The following is a 17,859-nucleotide window of genomic DNA, read 5'->3' on the forward strand; positions in this document are numbered from 1 at the left end:
TAGTAAAGTATTTTTATAAATTTAAAAAAGAAGGACTAGGGGAGACATGATAGCAGTGTTCCAATATTTGAGGGGCTGCCCCAAAGAAGAGGGAGTCAAGCTATTCTCCAAAGCTCCTGAGGGCAGACAAGAAGTAATGTGTGGAAACTAATCAGGGAGAGAAGCAACTTAGAACTAAGGAGAAATTTCTTGACAATTAGAATAATTAATCAGTGGAACAACTTGTCTCTAGAAGTTGTGAATCTCCAAGTTTTTAAAAAGATGTTGGATAACCATTGGTCTGAAGTGTTGTAGGGTTTCCTGCCTAGGCAGGGGGTTGGACTAGAAGACCTCCAAGGTCCCTTCCAACTCTGTTATTCTATTCTATTCTATTTCACGAACCATTAAATTCAGAGAAAATTCAGTCCTCACCAGACAGAGAAGGACTGTGTTTTTCAGAGCCGTTGTTTAATAGGGCCAAGCCCTTCTGTGGCAGACTAGATCGATAAGATTGATAATCAAGACTGGCAGAAACTAGATGGAAAGTGTTTTGCAAGTCTCTAACTATGAAAGACAAGGGTTGCCCAGCTTCTTAGAACCTGCAACAGGGTGAGTAGCCACAATCATGATTTTTTAAAAATATAAAATCTGATTCACGCATCATGCCTAAGGTGATTCATTGGGTTGGGACCTTGTGCTTTATGGGAACAGCGTTGATGTTGTTACTGAACCATGGTTTATGGCTCAGCAAGGGAGGTAATCTTTATATACTGCACCCAGTTTTGGTCACCATATTATAAAAAAGATGTTGAGAATCTGGAAAGAGTGCAGAAAAGAGCAACAAAGACAATTAGGGGACTGGAGGCTAAAACGTATGAAGAACAGTTGCAGAAATTGGGTATTGGCTAGTTTAGAGAAGAGAAGGACTAGCGGGGACATGATACATATGTTCCAGTATTTGAGGGGCTGCCACAAAAAAGAGAGGGTCAAATTATTTTCCAAAGCATCAGAAAGCAAGACAGAAAGCAATGGATGGAAACGAATCCAGGAGAGAAGCAACCTGGACTTAAGGAGAAATTAAGGAGAAATTTCCGAACAGTGAGGACAATGAGTGGAGACAGTGGAGCAGCTTTGCATTCAGAAGTTGTAGGTGCTTCATCACTGGAGGCTTTTAAGAAGAGACTAGACAGCCACTTGAATGGTATAGAGCCATGATGGTGAACCTATAGTATGTGTGCCAGAGGTGGCATGCAGAGCGCTCTCTGTGGGCCTGTGCGCCTCACCAACTGCTCTACTGGTTTCTGGCACGCTGGTTGGTCTTCGGTTTTTGGCGCTCCAGCACGCATGAAGAGCAGCTGATCTTTGGTTTCTGGCACTCCGGCATACACAAAGAACAGCTGGTCTTTGGTTTCTGGCGCTCCGGCACACATGAAGACCAGCTGATTTTTGGTTTCTGGCACTCCAGCACACATGAAGACCGGCTGATCTTTGGTTTTTGGTGCTCCGGCACACACGAAGACCAGCTGATCTTTGGTTTCTGGGGCTCCGGCACACACGAAGACCAGCTGGTCTTTGGTTTCTGGCGCTCTGGCACACATGAAGACCAGCTGGTCTTTGGTTTCTGGCACTCCAGCACACACGAAGACCGGCTGATCTTTGGTTTTTGGTGCTCCAGCACACACGAAGACCAGCTGATCTTTGGTTTCTGGCGCTCCAGCACACACGAAGACCAGCTGATCTTTGGTTTCTGGGGCTCCGGCACACACGAAGACCAGCTGATTTTTGGTTTCTGGGGCTCCGGCACACACGAAGAACAGCTGGTCTTTGGTTTCTGGGGCTCCAGCACACACGAAGACCAGCTGATCTTTGGTTTCTGGGGCTCCGGCACACACGAAGACCAGCTGATCTTTGGTTTCTGGGGCTCCAGCACACACGAAGACCGGCTGATCTTTGGTTTTTGGTGCTCCGGCACACACGAAGACCAGCTGATTTTTGGTTTCTGGCGCTCCGGCACACACGAAGACCAGCTTGATCTTTGGTTTCTGGCACTCCGGCACACACAAAGACCAGCTGATCTTTGGTTTCTGGCGCTCTGGCACATGCGCATTCCAGTTTGGGCACTCGGTGCCGAAAAGATTCACCATCACTGCTATAGAGTCTCCTGCTTGAGCAAGGAGTTGGACTAGAAGACCTCCAAGGTCCCTTCCAAATCTGTAATTCTGTTATTCATGAAGCCATGATTTCAATACTGTGCTTCATACTGTGAACCAACTGAGCCCCCCCCATCCCCAGCTACATCTGCCTCTCCCCAAATTTTTTGGATGTGTAACACCAAAACATCTACACCAGCTAGCATCAAATTGGAATGTAGAAGATATTGTATTCCGCCCTGGAATTAAAGAGTTGTGTTAGGAAGTAGAGCATTGAGAATAGTTAGGAGTTTTGAACTTGGTTGAAGGGCCAGACTAAGAGGCGATAGAAATAGGACAGACCATTCATATGTAGTGAAGAAATCCAGATTTACAGGTCCTGAGTAGACACCGAAGGTGCTGTATAACAGCAATAAATCATGCAGGTAAAGTCATAATGAGGGCTACTGAACTTGTGGGCTTATCTGTACCACTCTTATCAGACTGGGCTGATGGTCCCAGGGTAACTCTATTTGCAGTTTTCTTTGGTCACAAAACCTTATGAGATAATAAATACGTTCAGTTTTAAGGTGCCCCAAGATCTTTCTTATTTGGGCAGCGAAAGACTGACAAGATGGCTCTTTTGAAAAACTTGAGAAAATTCATTTCACTCTTGATTATTTTTTTCCTGAATGCCCTGGAGAGATGCCTTCCCCTTTGCAAAGCTTTACCCCAGTTTAAATTTGGAACTAATTTCCCTGAACACCAGGAACATTGGGGGAAAAAAATCTACTGTTTGGATTCACCAGAAGAAAGTCCTGGGGTTTGGATATCTGAATGCTTTAAAGCAGGGGTGTCCAACCACGGTCCGTGGACCGGACCGTCCGGAACAAGTCTTACCGGGCCATTGGTTGCTGGGCCGCCATCTTTTTGATAAAAAGTGCTTCCGGTGAGCAGAAAGCTCATTTCGGGTAGAAAGCTCACCGGAAGCACTTTTCATCAAAAGAGCGGCGTGCTTCGTGAGCTTTTCCGGGAAAGCCAACCCGGAAAAGCTCACGAAGCCCGCTCTTTTGATGAAAGTGCTTCTGAGGTCACGAAGCACTTTTCATCAAAAAGATGGCAGCGCCCAGTTGATGGTACCGGGCGCGGCGCCAGCTGATGCCGGTACCGGGCGCGGCATAAAAAGGTTGGGGATCACTGTTTAAGCAGGTTCCAACCTGCCTTAAGACTTGTGGACTTCAACTCCCAGAATTCCTCAGCCAGCTTTGCTGGCTGAGGAATTCTGGGAGTTGAAGTCCACAAGTCTTAAAGTTGCCAAGGTTGGACACCCTGCTTTAAAGGCATAGTCCCTGAGTTCTATACTAAATATTAGTCTATGCCAGGGGTGGGCTGTTGGGGCTTCGCAGGGGTTCAGGAGAGCTCCTAGCTAAGATTCTGTGCAGTTCAGACAACCCTCAAATCTCAATAAATCTCAATCCTGGCTAGCCCCACCCATCCCTCCCCTCCTCTCCCAGGAGTCCCTACATGGCCCATTTTGGATGCAGGTAAGTGCAGGGCCCACGCAGAGGCTTGGGGATGGTGAAAAACGGGCCTCCTGGAAGTTCGGGAAGGCCGTAAATGGGCCAGTTTCCAGCTTCCAGAGAGCCTCCGGAGCCCGGGGAGGGCAAAAACGCCCCCCCGCCCCCACTGTGGTGCAGGAGGCTGACTAGGCCACGCCCACCATGGCCACACGCACCCAGCAACCGGGCAGAGAGAATCCTTTGCTAAAAATTTTGAAGCCCCCCCCCTGGTCTATGCAAGAATAAATATCATATCAGAAATATCCAGGAAATGAAATATGCTCAGTTCTGGGCCCCAAATGGGTTAAGGGCCCCATTTCATGGTTATGTTAACATCCATGGCAATAGTTTTTACTTGGCAACCGTATATTTTGATTCTGTATTGTTTTAATTACTTTATTGTTTTATGTTTTTAGGGTGAAGACTGCCTATGAGTCACTCGTTAAGAGGGGTGACGATATAGAAATTCAATAAATAAATACCTGGATTCCCCCCAAAGTTTCATTTTGAAATACAAAATTGGGTTTCGGGCATGGAACTCTGAAAGTTGGCCATCAGAACTCTGCCACCATTTTCTTCTTCCTCTTTGCTCACTTCTCACACGAAAGAAATACCTTTTTTTTTTATCTTTTAGGCTCAGAAGAAGAAAAAGGGCCAAATCTCAGAAGGATGGATCCCTTCGCTTCTGTTCTGTATAGTTATTCCGTTGAGAATGACACCTATAATTTCAGCTGGAATGATTCTGAGATTTTGTATGATGATACTGAAACCTCAAGCACAATGCATGTGGTTTCCATGGTGATTTACAGCACCACTTTACTCTTTGGGACCATCGGCAATGGTCTTGTTATCTTCCTCACTGGTTTCCAAATGAAGAAGACAATAACTACCATGTGGTACCTCAACTTGGCTCTAGCTGATTTCATCTATGACCTTTCTCTGTCCTCAGAGTTGCTCTATTTTGCCCTCGATGAATGGATTCTTGGCCGGCTACTCTGCAAACTGGACACTGTGGTGTCCTTCCTAAACATGTTTGCCAGCGTCTTCTTCTTGACAGCCATCAGTGTTGACCGCTGTGTTTCTGTAGTGTGTCCCGTTTGGTCCTTGAACCATCGTACGCTTCGGTTGGCTTCCTTAATAGTTGTCCTTATCTGGTTGATGGCCTTGGGACTCAGCACCCCTTACTTCTACTTCCGGGACACGGAATATGATATGGATAACTCTATAAAGTGCTTCTATAGCTTTAGCTTGGAAGAGTCCAGCAGCCACAGGTCCCATCTTTCTATGGTGGTGACTGAATTTGTAATTGGGTTCTTCATCCCCTTCAACATCATCTTGGCTTGCTACTGCATCATTGTCTTTAAGCTCAGAGGAAAGCTCTTTCATCAGTTTGGTAGATCCTTCAAGATCATCATGGCGGTAGTGGTAGCGTTCTTCTGCTGTTGGTTCCCTCACCATGTCTTCTCCATTCTAGAGAACTTGGCTGATGGGAGCTTCGAAATGAGAGCTATCATTGATATTGGGCTGCCGTTGGCTAATGGTTTGGTGTGTCTCAACAGCTGCCTCAATCCATTCTTATATGCTTTCATGTGTCCAGATTTTAGAAAAATTAGCTGGCGCTCCTTCCTCTCAGCCTTCAAAAGTGCTTTTAGTGAAAACTGGGCCACGTCCTTTTTTTCAAGTAATAGGAATTCTGGTTCTACTTCAGGAATAGGGGAATCCAGCATGGTGTGAGTTATTCTTCTTATACCGAGACTATGCCTATAGCTGTAATCACACAGTATACTTCCTGAAGTCACCCGTTATCTTGATTCACATAACACAGCAAACTGTAAACTAACCAAATGGAGTTAAGCCACAAAGTTAGAAGTCAACTAGGTCTTAGTTGCAACCATTAGCACTGTTATTATTAACTTTTTTAAGTGTTAGCAGCTCTTATGGCTTCCCAAAGATGCTTTTTCAAAAGGCAACTGGCAATGGTGGGATTCAAATGTTTTTATTACCGGTTCTACGGGCGTGGCTTGGTCACCGTGGTGTGGCTTGGTCACCGTGGTGTGGCTTGGTGGCTGTGGCTTGGTGGGCGTGGCAGGGGAAGGATATTGTAAAAATCTCCATTCCTACCCCAATCCAGGGGAAGGTTACTGCAAAATCCCATTCCCTCCCCACCCCACTAACCTGCTTTTCAGCTCCGTTCTCCTGTGCAGGGCAACCAAAGAAGACCCAGACAATCAACTGGGACTCGGGAGGTGGAGAATAGATGGGATCAGGGCCAGTCAGAGGGGGCATTTGCCAGTTCTGTGAAGTACTCAAAATTTCCGCTACCGGTTCTCCAGAACTAGTCAGAACCTGCTGAATACCACCTCTGGCAACTGGACTTTATTTTTCTTTGCAGCTGTTTCACTTCTCATTCAAGAAGCATCTTCAGAGCTGAAGAAGCATCTTGGATGAGAAGCGAAATGTCTTCAAGAAAAAACAAAATCCAGCTGCCTTTTAAAAAAGCACCTTTGGGACAACCATGACTTGGATGACTGAGAATCTCCATAGTTTCTTATGGCTTCATTCAAACAACAAGTTAGCCAAGCCAAATAATGACCAAGGAGACACAATTGCAGAACACACTGAACTTGATCAGGATTAATCTTGGTTAGGATTCTGGTGGCTCGTTGTGCTGACTGAACTCAGCCACATGGTTATTACCAGAACCTGGGTTAATTCAGGAATCAGATTAAGCAAATCGTGTGAGCACACTTTGACACTTGTACAAAGCAGAACACCCATGTGTGTTCTGAGTGGCCTCCCCACCACCAGCAGCAAACCCAAATTTTGCAAATGAACACATTATTCTTGGATGAGTTTAATGGATATTTCTGAAACAGGGCCTTTTCAGTGGTGGCATTCTGCACTTTTCAATAGAATGAACCCTCTGTGTCCATTTCAACAAATCTGTCATTTTTCAAAGTTTCTAATGTTTATTCTTTCCTACTGTTTATTACAGCCTTTTACAGTCTTTGGCCTCCAGATATATTGGCTTATTATTCCCAGGATATACCCTAAACCATGGCTCCCCAAACTTGGCAACTTTAAGGCTTATGGACTTCAACTTCAATTGGGAGTTGAAGTCCACGCAAGACTTAAAGTTGCCAAGTTTGGAGACCTCTGCCCTAAACCAGTAATGATGTAGCAGCTTTCAAAAGCATTAAATTCTGGGAGATGAATTTACTGGGATAGAGTTGGCTTGCTATTCTCCATATCGTTATTTGTGTAACATGTATTATATAATATGCATTATGTGTATCCTAATTTCTGTTGATAATCTTATGCACCAGCTATGAAAAAGAATTGTAAAAATTGGATAATGATTACCTTTTCTGATTGCTTTTTTGGCTGGTTATTTAGGGCTGGTCTGACTTCAAGTCTATTAGGAAGTTTAAAACTATTTAAAGGTCAGTTACATAATTCTGTTAGCTATATTTATATGTGAAGCTGTAGGTTTCACAAACTTTCAAGAGATAGAGTGCTTTTGATGGCAAAATGATCTTGTTTCCATATTTCAAAGGACCTTCCCATCTTACATTTAACAGCCGTAGCAATAGCACTTAGACTTACATACTGCTTCACAGTGCTTTGCAGCCCTCTCTAAGCAGTTTACAGAGTCAGCAGTTTGCTCCCAACAATCTGGGTCCTCATTTTATCCAACCTCGGAAGGATGAAAGGCTGAGTCAACTTTGAGCTCCTCAGGATCAAACTCCTGGCTGTGGGCAGAGTTTCCCTGCAATACTGCATTCTAACCACTGTGCCACCATGGCTCTAATTATGGCACAAACACTGCCTGGCAATCTGTCTTTCTAACCTGGTTTCTGAATTAACCCATTGGGAGGTTGCATAATCCACACAATCATTGAGGGATCAAATGGGTTGAGCATGCACAAGAGGATAAGCCATTTAGTTATTACAAACTAAAGTGAACATGATGTACAACTGGACCAAGTGGAAATTTGAAAAGCGGGTAGTCGTTGATTCTATATTATCACTGGCATATGTTCTTGAAAATAAAGATTCGTTGGAAAAATATAGTGATGGAAAAGCCAGTTTTTCTGATGCTGGAAAAAGTAATTCCATATATGTGTAGACCTGTGTGTGTGTGTGTGTGTGTGTGTGTGTGTGTACACATACAGTGTCAACCCTGAAGTGGACCTGGCTGAGGCCATCTTGGAGGCTTTCCAGTTGCCACAAGCAAGAAGAAGGGACAGGGAGGAGGAAAACAGATAGCTGGGGCTTTGTGGTCAAAACAAGTTTTCCCGTGGGAACCAAGGACATTCCAACAGGTGGTTGGAGAGAGGAGGGATGGAGTAACCCAGCAAACCAGCCAGCACCTCCATTGGACAATGTGACTGATAACTTGGGGGAAGGGGAAACTTTCACTTTTTAATCTGGTGAAAACTGCCAGAACTTTCAGAATTGGTTTTCACCAGTTGTGCCAATAGGATGTATCCAATAAATCGTTTTTTCGTGAGGAATTTACCTGCCTTGGACTTCTGCTTTCTATGGTTGCATTACTTGGAATGCTGACATACAGTGTGTGTGTGTGTGTGTGTGTGTGTGTGTGTGTGTGTGTGCATATACATGGACACTTTCCAAGTGTCCATGTCCTCCATGTTTCTCCATGCACTCCTTTTATGTTTCCTAAGCATAGTAATTGTATTTATGTTGATGATCAGATTGCAAGGGATTTTAGCTGAAATCCAGTGTGATCTGTGGGTTTTCATGGAAACGCATATACCTATTTTTAGTGGGAACCAGATGAGGATTACAGAAATGCATTAATGGAGCATCTTTATTAGCTACGCACAAAGGTCCCATCCCCTAAACCAGGGGTCTCCAAACTTGGCTACTTTAAGACTGGTGGACTTCAACTCCCAGAATTCTCCAGCCAGCTGGCTGGAGAATTCTGGGAGTTGAAGTCCACTAGTCTAAAGTTGCCAAGTTTGGAGACCTTTGCTCCAAACTCTACTGGGTATGTTACCTAGCCTGGAAATGAAACGTTCGGAAACCAGCCCACAAGCTTGGAGAATGAACTTTCACCCTCCTTCCACACCCGAGCAACAGATATTTTCCACTGTTGCAAAGGTGCCATTTCTACATCCAGGCAGTTGGTTTCGTGATGGGTTCTTCAGATGTTCCTCAAAGAATCAAACCACAAAGCAAGGAACCTTCAGCTAATGGGGCAATGTGGAGCAATGCAAAGAAGATTCAGAAGCGGTTCATTTGATAACCTGGCTTGGGGAGGGTTTTCAGAATCGAGATATTTTATTTATTTATTTATTTATTCAGTTTAGTTTCTCAAGCATGTATGAGAAAACAAGTATAAGTATGAACATAACATATAAGAATAAACAGGTATAAGTATATACATAATAAATGAGTATGAATAAATGGAAACAGCTTATGCACGCCCCCCCTTACAGACCTCTTAGGAATGGGATGAGGTCCACGGTAGACAATTTAAGGTTAAAGTTCTGGGGGTTTGAGGATATACCAAAAGAGTCAGGTAGGTCTCAGACCTCCTGGGACAGGGTCTCCATTGAAGATTTAGTCTTATTAGTTAATGTGTTCTGGCTGTTCTCTTCAGTAAAGGCATTCTCAAATATAGTAAAGAGGGACTGCCTCAGTTTCTTTTTGAAATCCTGGCCCATGAAGACATACAAAATGGGGTTCAGGCAGCTGTTGATGAAAGCCAGGCTTGTTACTAAGGGAACACCGAACCTCAGCACCTCTATATGTCCTTTTAACTCAAAGAAAGTGAAAAGATGATAAGGGAACCAGCAGACAGAAAAAGCAACAATCACTGCAGTGATGACCTGAAAGGGTTTGTTAGATTGAGACAATTGATTGCGTCTCAGTTTCGAGACAATTGCCCCGTAGCAGACAAGGATAACAGTGAAGGGAATGACGAAAGCAAAGATGAATCGAGTGATGATCATGGCATGATGTCTCATGGTTTTCAATGCTGGGTCTTCACCGTAATTGGTATAGCAGTTAATCTTGTTTCCTTCCGGCAGGCCATCCAGCGGGGCAGTTTGCCTGAAATACATAACTGGAGAACACAACACCAAGGCCCAGATCCACACAGCCAAGGCCACAAAAGAAGCCAGCCGAGGGGTTCGGTGATTCTGAGCCCAGACCGGATTCCAGACAGAAATGCAACGGTCAATACTGATGACCATGAGGAGATAAATGCTGGCATAGAGGTTGAGGAAGGCCACGGTGCTGTTCACCTTGCACAAAATCTCACCGAAGGGCCAGTGGAATCTCAGGGCTAAATAAGCAACACTCAGGGGAAGGAAGAAAGTAAAGGCGAAGTCCGCAATGGCCAAGTTGAGGAACCAAACCGTGTTGACCGTCTTCTTCATTCGGAAGCCGGTGATGAAGATAACCAACCCGTTGCCAACGACCCCCAGCACAAACGCAAGACTATAGATCACCATGGCGATAATATGCATGGCTCTTTCTAGTTTATAGCTTGCATTGTCATAATCGTCATAATATTCATCGTACTCAGTATAGTTATGAAAGCCTGGATTGCCCGGAGTGGTGTTGCTCATTATGTCTTCTACTGATAGAGAGGGACAAACGTTGCTCCTTTTCCTAAAAGCAAAAACACATGAATCAGTGAACGGATGTGTGTCAACCCTGAGGTGACCTGACTGAAGCCATTTGGAACTGCTTCAGTGTTGCCACACTGAAGCCAAGCAGTGGTGGGATTCAAATTTTTTTAGTACAGGTTCTGCGGGCGTGGCTTGGTGGCCGTGGCTTGGTGGGCGTGGCAGGGGAAGGATACTGCAAAATCCCATTCCCTCCCCACCCCACTAACCTGCTTTCCAGCTCCGTTCTCCTGTGCAGGACAACAAAAGAAAGACCCAGCCAATCAGCTGGGACTTGGGAGGCAGAGAATAGATTGGGGCGGGGCCAGTCAGAGGGGGTATTTATTGGTTCTCCAAACTACTCAATATTTCCACTACTGGTTCTCCAGAATTGGTCAGAACCTGCTGAATGCCACCTCTGGAGCCAAGGGATGGGGGTGGGATTTGAGATAGAGGGAATTCTGTAGCCAAAACAAAATATTTTCTCTTGAGAACCAAGGATATTCTCACACCTGGTTGGAGGAAAGAAGAGTGATGCTACCCGGCTGCCAGCCCGCACCATGATTGGACCATGTGACTGATTGTTTTGAGAAAGTAGAAAAACCTTTACTTTGAATTAGGTGAAAACTATGGGAGACTTCAGAGTCGGTTTTCACCAGATAAGTGCCAATATGATAGTTCCAATAAAGCTATTCTTTGTAGAATCTATTTGCCTCAGGTGACAATGTACATTATAAAAATAGCAACATGCTATTTTTGAGCGTTGCAGGCCACACCTAATAGCTGGGGTTTGGGAAGATTTTAAAAACAGATTTAGATTTTAAAACAATTCTTAGGTGAAAGGGGGGTGTTTCTTTCATGTATGTGTGTGTGTGTGTGTGTGTGTGTGTGTGTGTGTATACACACATATACATGTACATATAGATATATAAACACACACACACAAACATATTTTAAGGGGGGAAAAACATAAGCAGAAAACCAGTTGCTCCAAGTCAACACCCCATTTTGATAAATGGTGGATTTGTCAACCAATGAGTTTAAATATAGTAGGGATGCTTATATATTTGAGCCGCAGTGGCGCAGTGGTTAGAGTACAGTACTGCAGGCTACTTCTGCTGACTGCTGGCTGCCTGCAATTTGGCAGTTCAAGTCTCACCAGGCTCAAGGTTGACTCAGCCTTCCACCCTTCCAAGGTGGGTAAAATGAGGACCCATTTTGTTGGGGAAAATAGGCTGATTCTGTAAACCGCTTAGAGAGAGCTGTAAAAGCACCGTGAAGCAGTATATAAGTCTAAGTGCTATTGCTATATTTGATATTTCTATCAAATAACAAAATTGGAAGGGACCTTGGAGGTCTTCTAATCCAAGCCTCTACTTAAGCAGGAGACATTTCTATACATTTCATGCTAGAGAGCCTCCTGTTTGAGCAAGGGATTGGACTAGAAGACTTCAAAGGTCTTTGAATCCAATCCGCCCCTCTCTTCCTCCCCCCTCCTCCTCCTTTTCTTTTTTCTTTTTCCTTCCTGTTTATTGCTTGTGGAAAGGTGACAGCCTTTAGTCAAAAAGATCTCTTCATACTCTTTCTCAACATCAAGACGTCCTTTCTTTAGTCCGTTTCTTCACATCCAAAGTCAACCAGGGCAACCTTGCCAAGGTAAGGCAGGTCATAGAACGAAACGATGCAGGATGAAGTCAAGGCAGGATAAATGGGTGGGCGAGGGTCTTAGCCACGACAGGAAATAATTGTTTGCTATATTCTCCATTTCCCTTAGTACAGGAAAGAGATGAACAGGAAGGAGGTTGAGAAATCTTTTCAATGCCAGAAACCACTTGGTCATCTTGTTGCAACAACACTGGTCTTTTAAAAGCATCTAACAAAAACAGGTGGGAAGTGAAAGGAGGGGAAACCGCCCCCCGAAAGCTAAGAAAAAGCACAAGGCCAAAAATCACATTGTCAGCATTTCAAGGAACCAACTCCAAACAAATAAACTCTGAGACACACATTCCCTCAAAGTTCCATTTTATTACAGTTGTCATATTGGCACATCTGGAAAAATCCGAATCTGAGCATTCCGGGTATTCCCTTCCCAAAAGAGAAATCAAAGATCCACCCCCTGCACCCACCCAGTCCATCACATGGCCCAATCAAATCTTCGTCCCTCTTGGAGACATCCCTCCAGTCACTCCTCTCCAGGTGAAGGGCATCATGTCCTTGACTCTCTGAGAAAACAATGTTGTTGTGTCTAATCTTCTACCTCTCTATGAAATCCTCCTTCCCAATTTCCCAAACACTGAATGTGGCAGCCTCCAAGCGGCCAAGTAAAAAATGGCTTCCGAGGCTGACACAGTGAGGCTGGACAAACACAGGTATCCCCTATCAGCCCTCCAGGTGAAATGGACAGGAAACAGAACCAGGTGAACAAATTCTACTTTATTGTAAGGCTACATAACAGAATCTTCCCAAGTCTGAATATATAAATTTCCAGGGGTCGCTATTAACTGGTTGACCCATTAGGAGAGGTCCTTCTTAAGTTTCTTTCTCTAAGAGCTGCAAAGTGGAAAAGGAGAAGCGAAGAGGACACGTCGAGGGTAGAGGTGGTATTCAGCAAGTTCTGACCAGTTCTAGAGAACTGGTAGGGGAAATTTTGAGTAGTTTGGAGAACCAGCAAATCCCTCCTCTGACTGGCCCCGCCAACCCCATCTATTCTCTGCCTCCTATTGAGTCCCAGCTGATCATTGGCTGGGTCTTCTTTGGTTGCCCTGCATAGGAGAACGGAGCTGGAGAGCAGGTTAGTGGGGTGGGGAGGGAATGGGGATTTTACAGTATATCCTTCCCCTGCCTCACCCACCAAGCCATGGCCACAGAACCAGTAGTAAAAAAATTCGAATCCCACCACTGATCCAGGGAATGTTGTCAACGTTTTGGAACTTGGAGAACTTATATCAAAGTTAATTCAGGGTTTGGTCAAACAAGGATCAGATTGTTGGGGGAGAATATGCTGACATTGTAAACCACCCAGACAGTACTGCAAAGCACCATGGAGCAATATACAGTATAAGTCTAAGTGCTATTGCTATATCTGAGATTATTATTTTTTTTAAATGTATTGGTGATGCAGAGACCAAAAGAGGAATAAGAAAGACCAAAAGAAAACCCAATCCATTCAAATTAAAGGAATTAAAGACATGAGGAAGAATAACTGCAGCAAAACCAACACTACTCATTCTAGCTCTCCAAATCTTGTCATACAAGAGTGTCCCCTGTCACCATTGTTATTTGTATTAAGATTGGAAGTGTTAAATAGAAATATTAGGAAAGATAAGGAGATAAGAGGGATGGAAATAAGAAAAGAAGAGCATAAATTGCAGGCATTTGCAGATGAATTAGATTTTATATTAGAAGAACCTCTAGGAACAGGACCTAAGTTAATAAATAAAATAGAAGAATATGGGAAAATGGCAGGATTGAAAATATATAAAGGGAAAACTAAGATATTGGTAAAAAAATACGACAAACAGAAAAAAGTATTTACGAATAGTTTAGATATTTAGATAGCAAAGAAAGTTAAATACTTGGGAATTCAGTTAACGGCAGATCTTGTCATACTTGGAAACTATTCTTTATCCCACCAGGGTCCATAAAATCTGGTAAACACATCCTGGGGCATCACAACACATCAGAATATTTCCTAGCTCATGGAATGTAAGCAAGAGTATGTTGGCTTTTAAGGCATTTCTAGATGAGGGATGCCAGCTTTTGTAGGATAGACTGTGGAATTTTCCTCTTGTTAGCTGGGAACTGCAACTGAGCTGCGGTTTCTCTACCTTCCTGGAAGGCGTTGTGTGAAATCCATTTTCATTTAGTGATTTAAGTTGATGGTCTCTGTTTTTTCCTCCAGTGCTATGGCACTCCAAGTTATCTCCTAAGACCCCAGTTCTAAAGGAAAACATTTAACCATCCTTCACTCCAGAAAGGGACTGGAGGCTGAAACATATAAAGAATGTTTGCAGGAATTGGGTATGTCTAGTCTAGTGAAAAGAAGGACATAATAGCAGTGTTCCAATATTTGAGGGGCTGCCACAAAGAAGAGGTGATCAAGCTATTCTCCAAAGCACCAGAAGGCAGGACAAGAAGCAAGGGATGGAAACTCATCAAAGAGAGAAGCAACCTAGAACTAAGGAGGAATTTCTTGACACTGAAAACAATTAATCCGTGGAATGAATTGCCTTCAGACGTTGTGGATGCTCCAAAACAGGAGGTTTTTAAGAAGAGATTGGACAACCATTTGTCTGAAATGGTAGACGGTTTCCTGCCTAGGCAGGGGGTTGGACTAGAAGACCTCCAAGGTCCCTTCCAACTCTGTTATTCTGTTACCTCAATCTTGGAATTTTGTTCTTGGGCATGCTAACTGCATCAAGATTATTGTCCATACAAAGATGGAAAGATTTGATGAAAATGATGGAATTTGCTGAGATGGCTACATTAACTTATTTGATTAGGGGAGAGACAATTTCCACATTGATTGTGGATTGGAAAACCCCTTATTAGCTTTTTGCATAAAATAGGGGAAACAATGAACTTACATTTTATGTTTTAGGATAGATCAAAAAACCGCATGTTATAACCATAAAGTAAAAGGCAAATTTATAATTATATTTATAACTGCTATAAAGAAGACCAGAAGCAACTTTTTTGTGGTGTTGTCCTTTCCTTTCTATTTTCTTGTACTTTCCCTCCTTTTTTTGCACATTCTCTTTGAATTCTTCCTTTTTCTTCTTTTATATTAGCTCATCTTTTTAATCTTCCTTTAAAAAAAATTTTTTTAAATAAAAATCACAATAAAAAGAAATATTTCTCACCTTAATTTAAAGAAGTATCCTGCTCCTTCGTTTCCTCCTGGGAAATATGATCTTTTGATGACAAGCCAGAAAACAGAACTGAAGCTAGATAAGTGCAGATAGAGGGTAGGCATTCATTTTCCCCCACCCCTTGCATGTTGTCTTCCTGTTACTTCATCACAGGCAAAATTTAGCTGTCTTTGAAAGGTTGGGGAACTAAAAGGTTCCAAGCATTACCCATTAAAAGGTTTTGTGCAGCTCATCCATCTTAAAAATGGTGAGGTTTCCTTTTTAAATTATTTTAAGAAAACGAATGGCGAAGAAACAATGGGGAGATGCTGGGGTAGTTATAGCACTTAGCAATAGCACTAAGACAAAATCAAGAGTCTTCAAACTTGGCAAGTTTAAGACTTGTGGACTTCAACTCCCAGAATTCCTGAGCTAACATGACTGGAGGAGGAATTCTGGGAATTGAAGTCCACGAGTCTTAAAGCTGTCAAGTTTGAAGACCCCTGGTCTATATCAAATCTCTCTCTCTCTCTCTCTCTCTCTCACACACACACACACACACACATTTTCTTTCTTTTCTTCCTTCCTTTCTTCTTTTCTTCCTTTCTTCTTTTTTTCTTCCTTTCTTTCTCTCTTTTCCTCCTCCTCTTCCTTCTTCCTTCTTTCTCTTTCTACCTTCTTCTTTCTTCCTCCTATCTTTTCCCAGTGAAAGAGACCATCACAAAAAAAACTAATCATAACCCAAAGAGAAATGGCTATGCATGGTATATATTTGAACTCTGCTACATATCATCCTTAAATTTCTACAGAACATGGAATTTGGTGGGCGCTTAGAAGGCATGGTAGACAACACTGTGGTTAACAGCAGATGAAAATATTATAACATTACTGCATAAGCTGTAAAGAGTTTGAACTTCTCTAAACAACCTGTTCCGATCTGCTCTGTCTGACAATGCCCACACTAGAATTCACTGAATGAATGTAAAGCACTATAGGGCTGTAAAGCACTATAAAGCAGTGTATAAGTCTAAGTGCTATTGCTATTCTTCTTCTTTTGATTGATATCATTCTGTGTTACTGCAGGCTACTTCTGCTGACTGCTGACTGTCTGCAATTCGGCAGTTCGAATCCCACTAGGCTCAAGGTTGACTCAGCCTTCCATCCTTGCAAGGTGGGTAAAATGAGGACCCAGATTGTTGGGGGCCATAGACTGACTCTGTAAAACCACTTAGAGGGGGCTGTAAAAGCACTATAAAGCGGTATATAAGTCTATATTGCTATTCTAATCTCTTCAAAAGTATATCATGAATACCAGAAAGGCTAGGTATAGCCATTTCCAAAAGGCCATCATTCTTAGATAATTCTGACTGTTGGCAATTCTTGGACTTTGGGCCAATCACCAGGAGACCGTGAGTTCTAGTCCCAGCTTAGACATGAAAGCCAGCTGGGTGAACTTGAGCCAGTCAATCTCTCTCAGCTCAGGAAACAGCCAATGGCAAACCATTTCCAAATTCTTGTCAAGAAAACTACAGGGACTTTTCCAAGCAATGTCCAGCAATCAACAATGACTCAAAGAGCCCATCATCTTCGTCAGCCATTCAGTGTGTCCGACCCTCGGCTACATTATGGATCAGCCCCAGTGGTAGGATACAGATAATTTAACAAATGGTTCCTTGCCCTAATGTGTTCTTCCCACAACCAGTTCACCAAACTGAACAACCGGTTCTCCCGAACTGGTGCAAACTGGCTGAATCCCACCATTGATCAGTCCTCTCCGTGACCTCTGTCTTGCACATCTGCCGTGGTTATCCCAGTGTCATCTTTTATAGTGCCCAGCCAGCGGCGCTAGGGTGGCCCCTTCATTTTCTGCTGATCATTCCCAGGGTGATTGATTGTTCGAGCAAGTCAGCTCTCATGACATCGCCAAAATATGATGGCGATCTTCACTCCAAGCAATATTTTTGGCGAGGTTCGGTCTAGGACTTACTTGCTATTTTTGCAGTCTGCAGCAGGAGCCCCCAATCCCGGGCTACAGTCCCACTTACGTAAGTGGTGGGCGTGTGTGAGCGCACTCTTGAGCAGAACCAACCCCTCCCCCTGCTCCCTGCTACTACCACCGCTGGTCATGTATGTAATGATCATTTCAGCACCCAAGCCAAGAAAGGTTGAGACTTTTTCAGGTCCAAGGTCTATGGTATGTGAATGATCATCCCAACCAGCACCCCAATTCAAAGACACATGGTGGGCATACCCTTCAGAACTTCTGCCTTTCCCAGAGTCCAAGTTTCATAACTAATCTGCATTTGGTTGTGAGCAGGGTGGATTAAAACTGGCCCAACAAATTCCCGGTACTCTGTCCGGTTGCTGGGTGGACATGACCATGGTGGCATAGAAGCCCATTTCCAGAACTTCCGGGAGGTCTGTTTTTCACCTTTCCCAGAGTCCGGAGGCTTCCTCGGCCTCTGGGAGGGCAAAACGGCTTCCTCCCGGGTTCCAGAGGGCCTCCGGAAGCTGGAAACTGGAAACTGGCCCATTTCCAAACTTCCGGGAGGTCTGTTTTTCACCTTTCCCAGAGTCCGGAGGCTTCCCTCGGGCAAAAACGGCTTCCTCCCGGGTTCCAGAGGGCCTCCGGAAGCTGGAAACTGGAAACTGGCCCATTTCCAAACTTCCGGGAGGTCTGTTTTTCACCTTTCCCAGAGTC

General features: G+C 43.8%; 2 protein-coding genes across 3 annotated transcripts; one reads left to right on the forward strand and one right to left on the reverse strand.

Moving 5' to 3' along the window:
• Window positions 1-4,447: 4,447 nt before the first annotated feature.
• On the forward strand, window positions 4,448-5,401 carry LOC113423273 (chemerin-like receptor 1). The gene has a single exon (XM_026684587.2). It carries the CDS (start codon window positions 4,448-4,450, stop codon window positions 5,399-5,401), a length of 954 nt encoding a protein of 317 aa, XP_026540372.2.
• Window positions 5,402-8,934: 3,533 nt separating this feature from the next.
• On the reverse strand, window positions 8,935-15,250 carry LOC113423267 (chemerin-like receptor 1). 2 transcript variants are annotated; one of them, XM_026684582.2, is made up of 2 exons: window positions 15,171-15,250; window positions 8,935-10,312 (listed from the first exon to the last, which is right to left on the reverse strand). In XM_026684582.2, exon 2 carries the CDS (start codon window positions 10,267-10,269, stop codon window positions 9,223-9,225), a length of 1,047 nt encoding a protein of 348 aa, XP_026540367.1. In that variant the 5' UTR covers window positions 10,270-10,312; window positions 15,171-15,250; the 3' UTR covers window positions 8,935-9,222. The 2 variants fall into 2 exon arrangements, with proteins under 2 accessions (XP_026540367.1, XP_087826492.1); XM_087970366.1 differs by lacking the exon at window positions 15,171-15,250 and having other exon boundaries at window positions 9,097-10,353.
• Window positions 15,251-17,859: the final 2,609 nt, after the last annotated feature.

The sequence above is a fragment of the Notechis scutatus genome, chromosome 8 (genome assembly GCF_049901735.1).
Source record: "Notechis scutatus isolate UNSWTSFEM ecotype Mainland chromosome 8, rNotScu1.2, whole genome shotgun sequence".
NCBI classification, from domain to species: Eukaryota; Metazoa; Chordata; class Lepidosauria; order Squamata; family Elapidae; genus Notechis; species Notechis scutatus.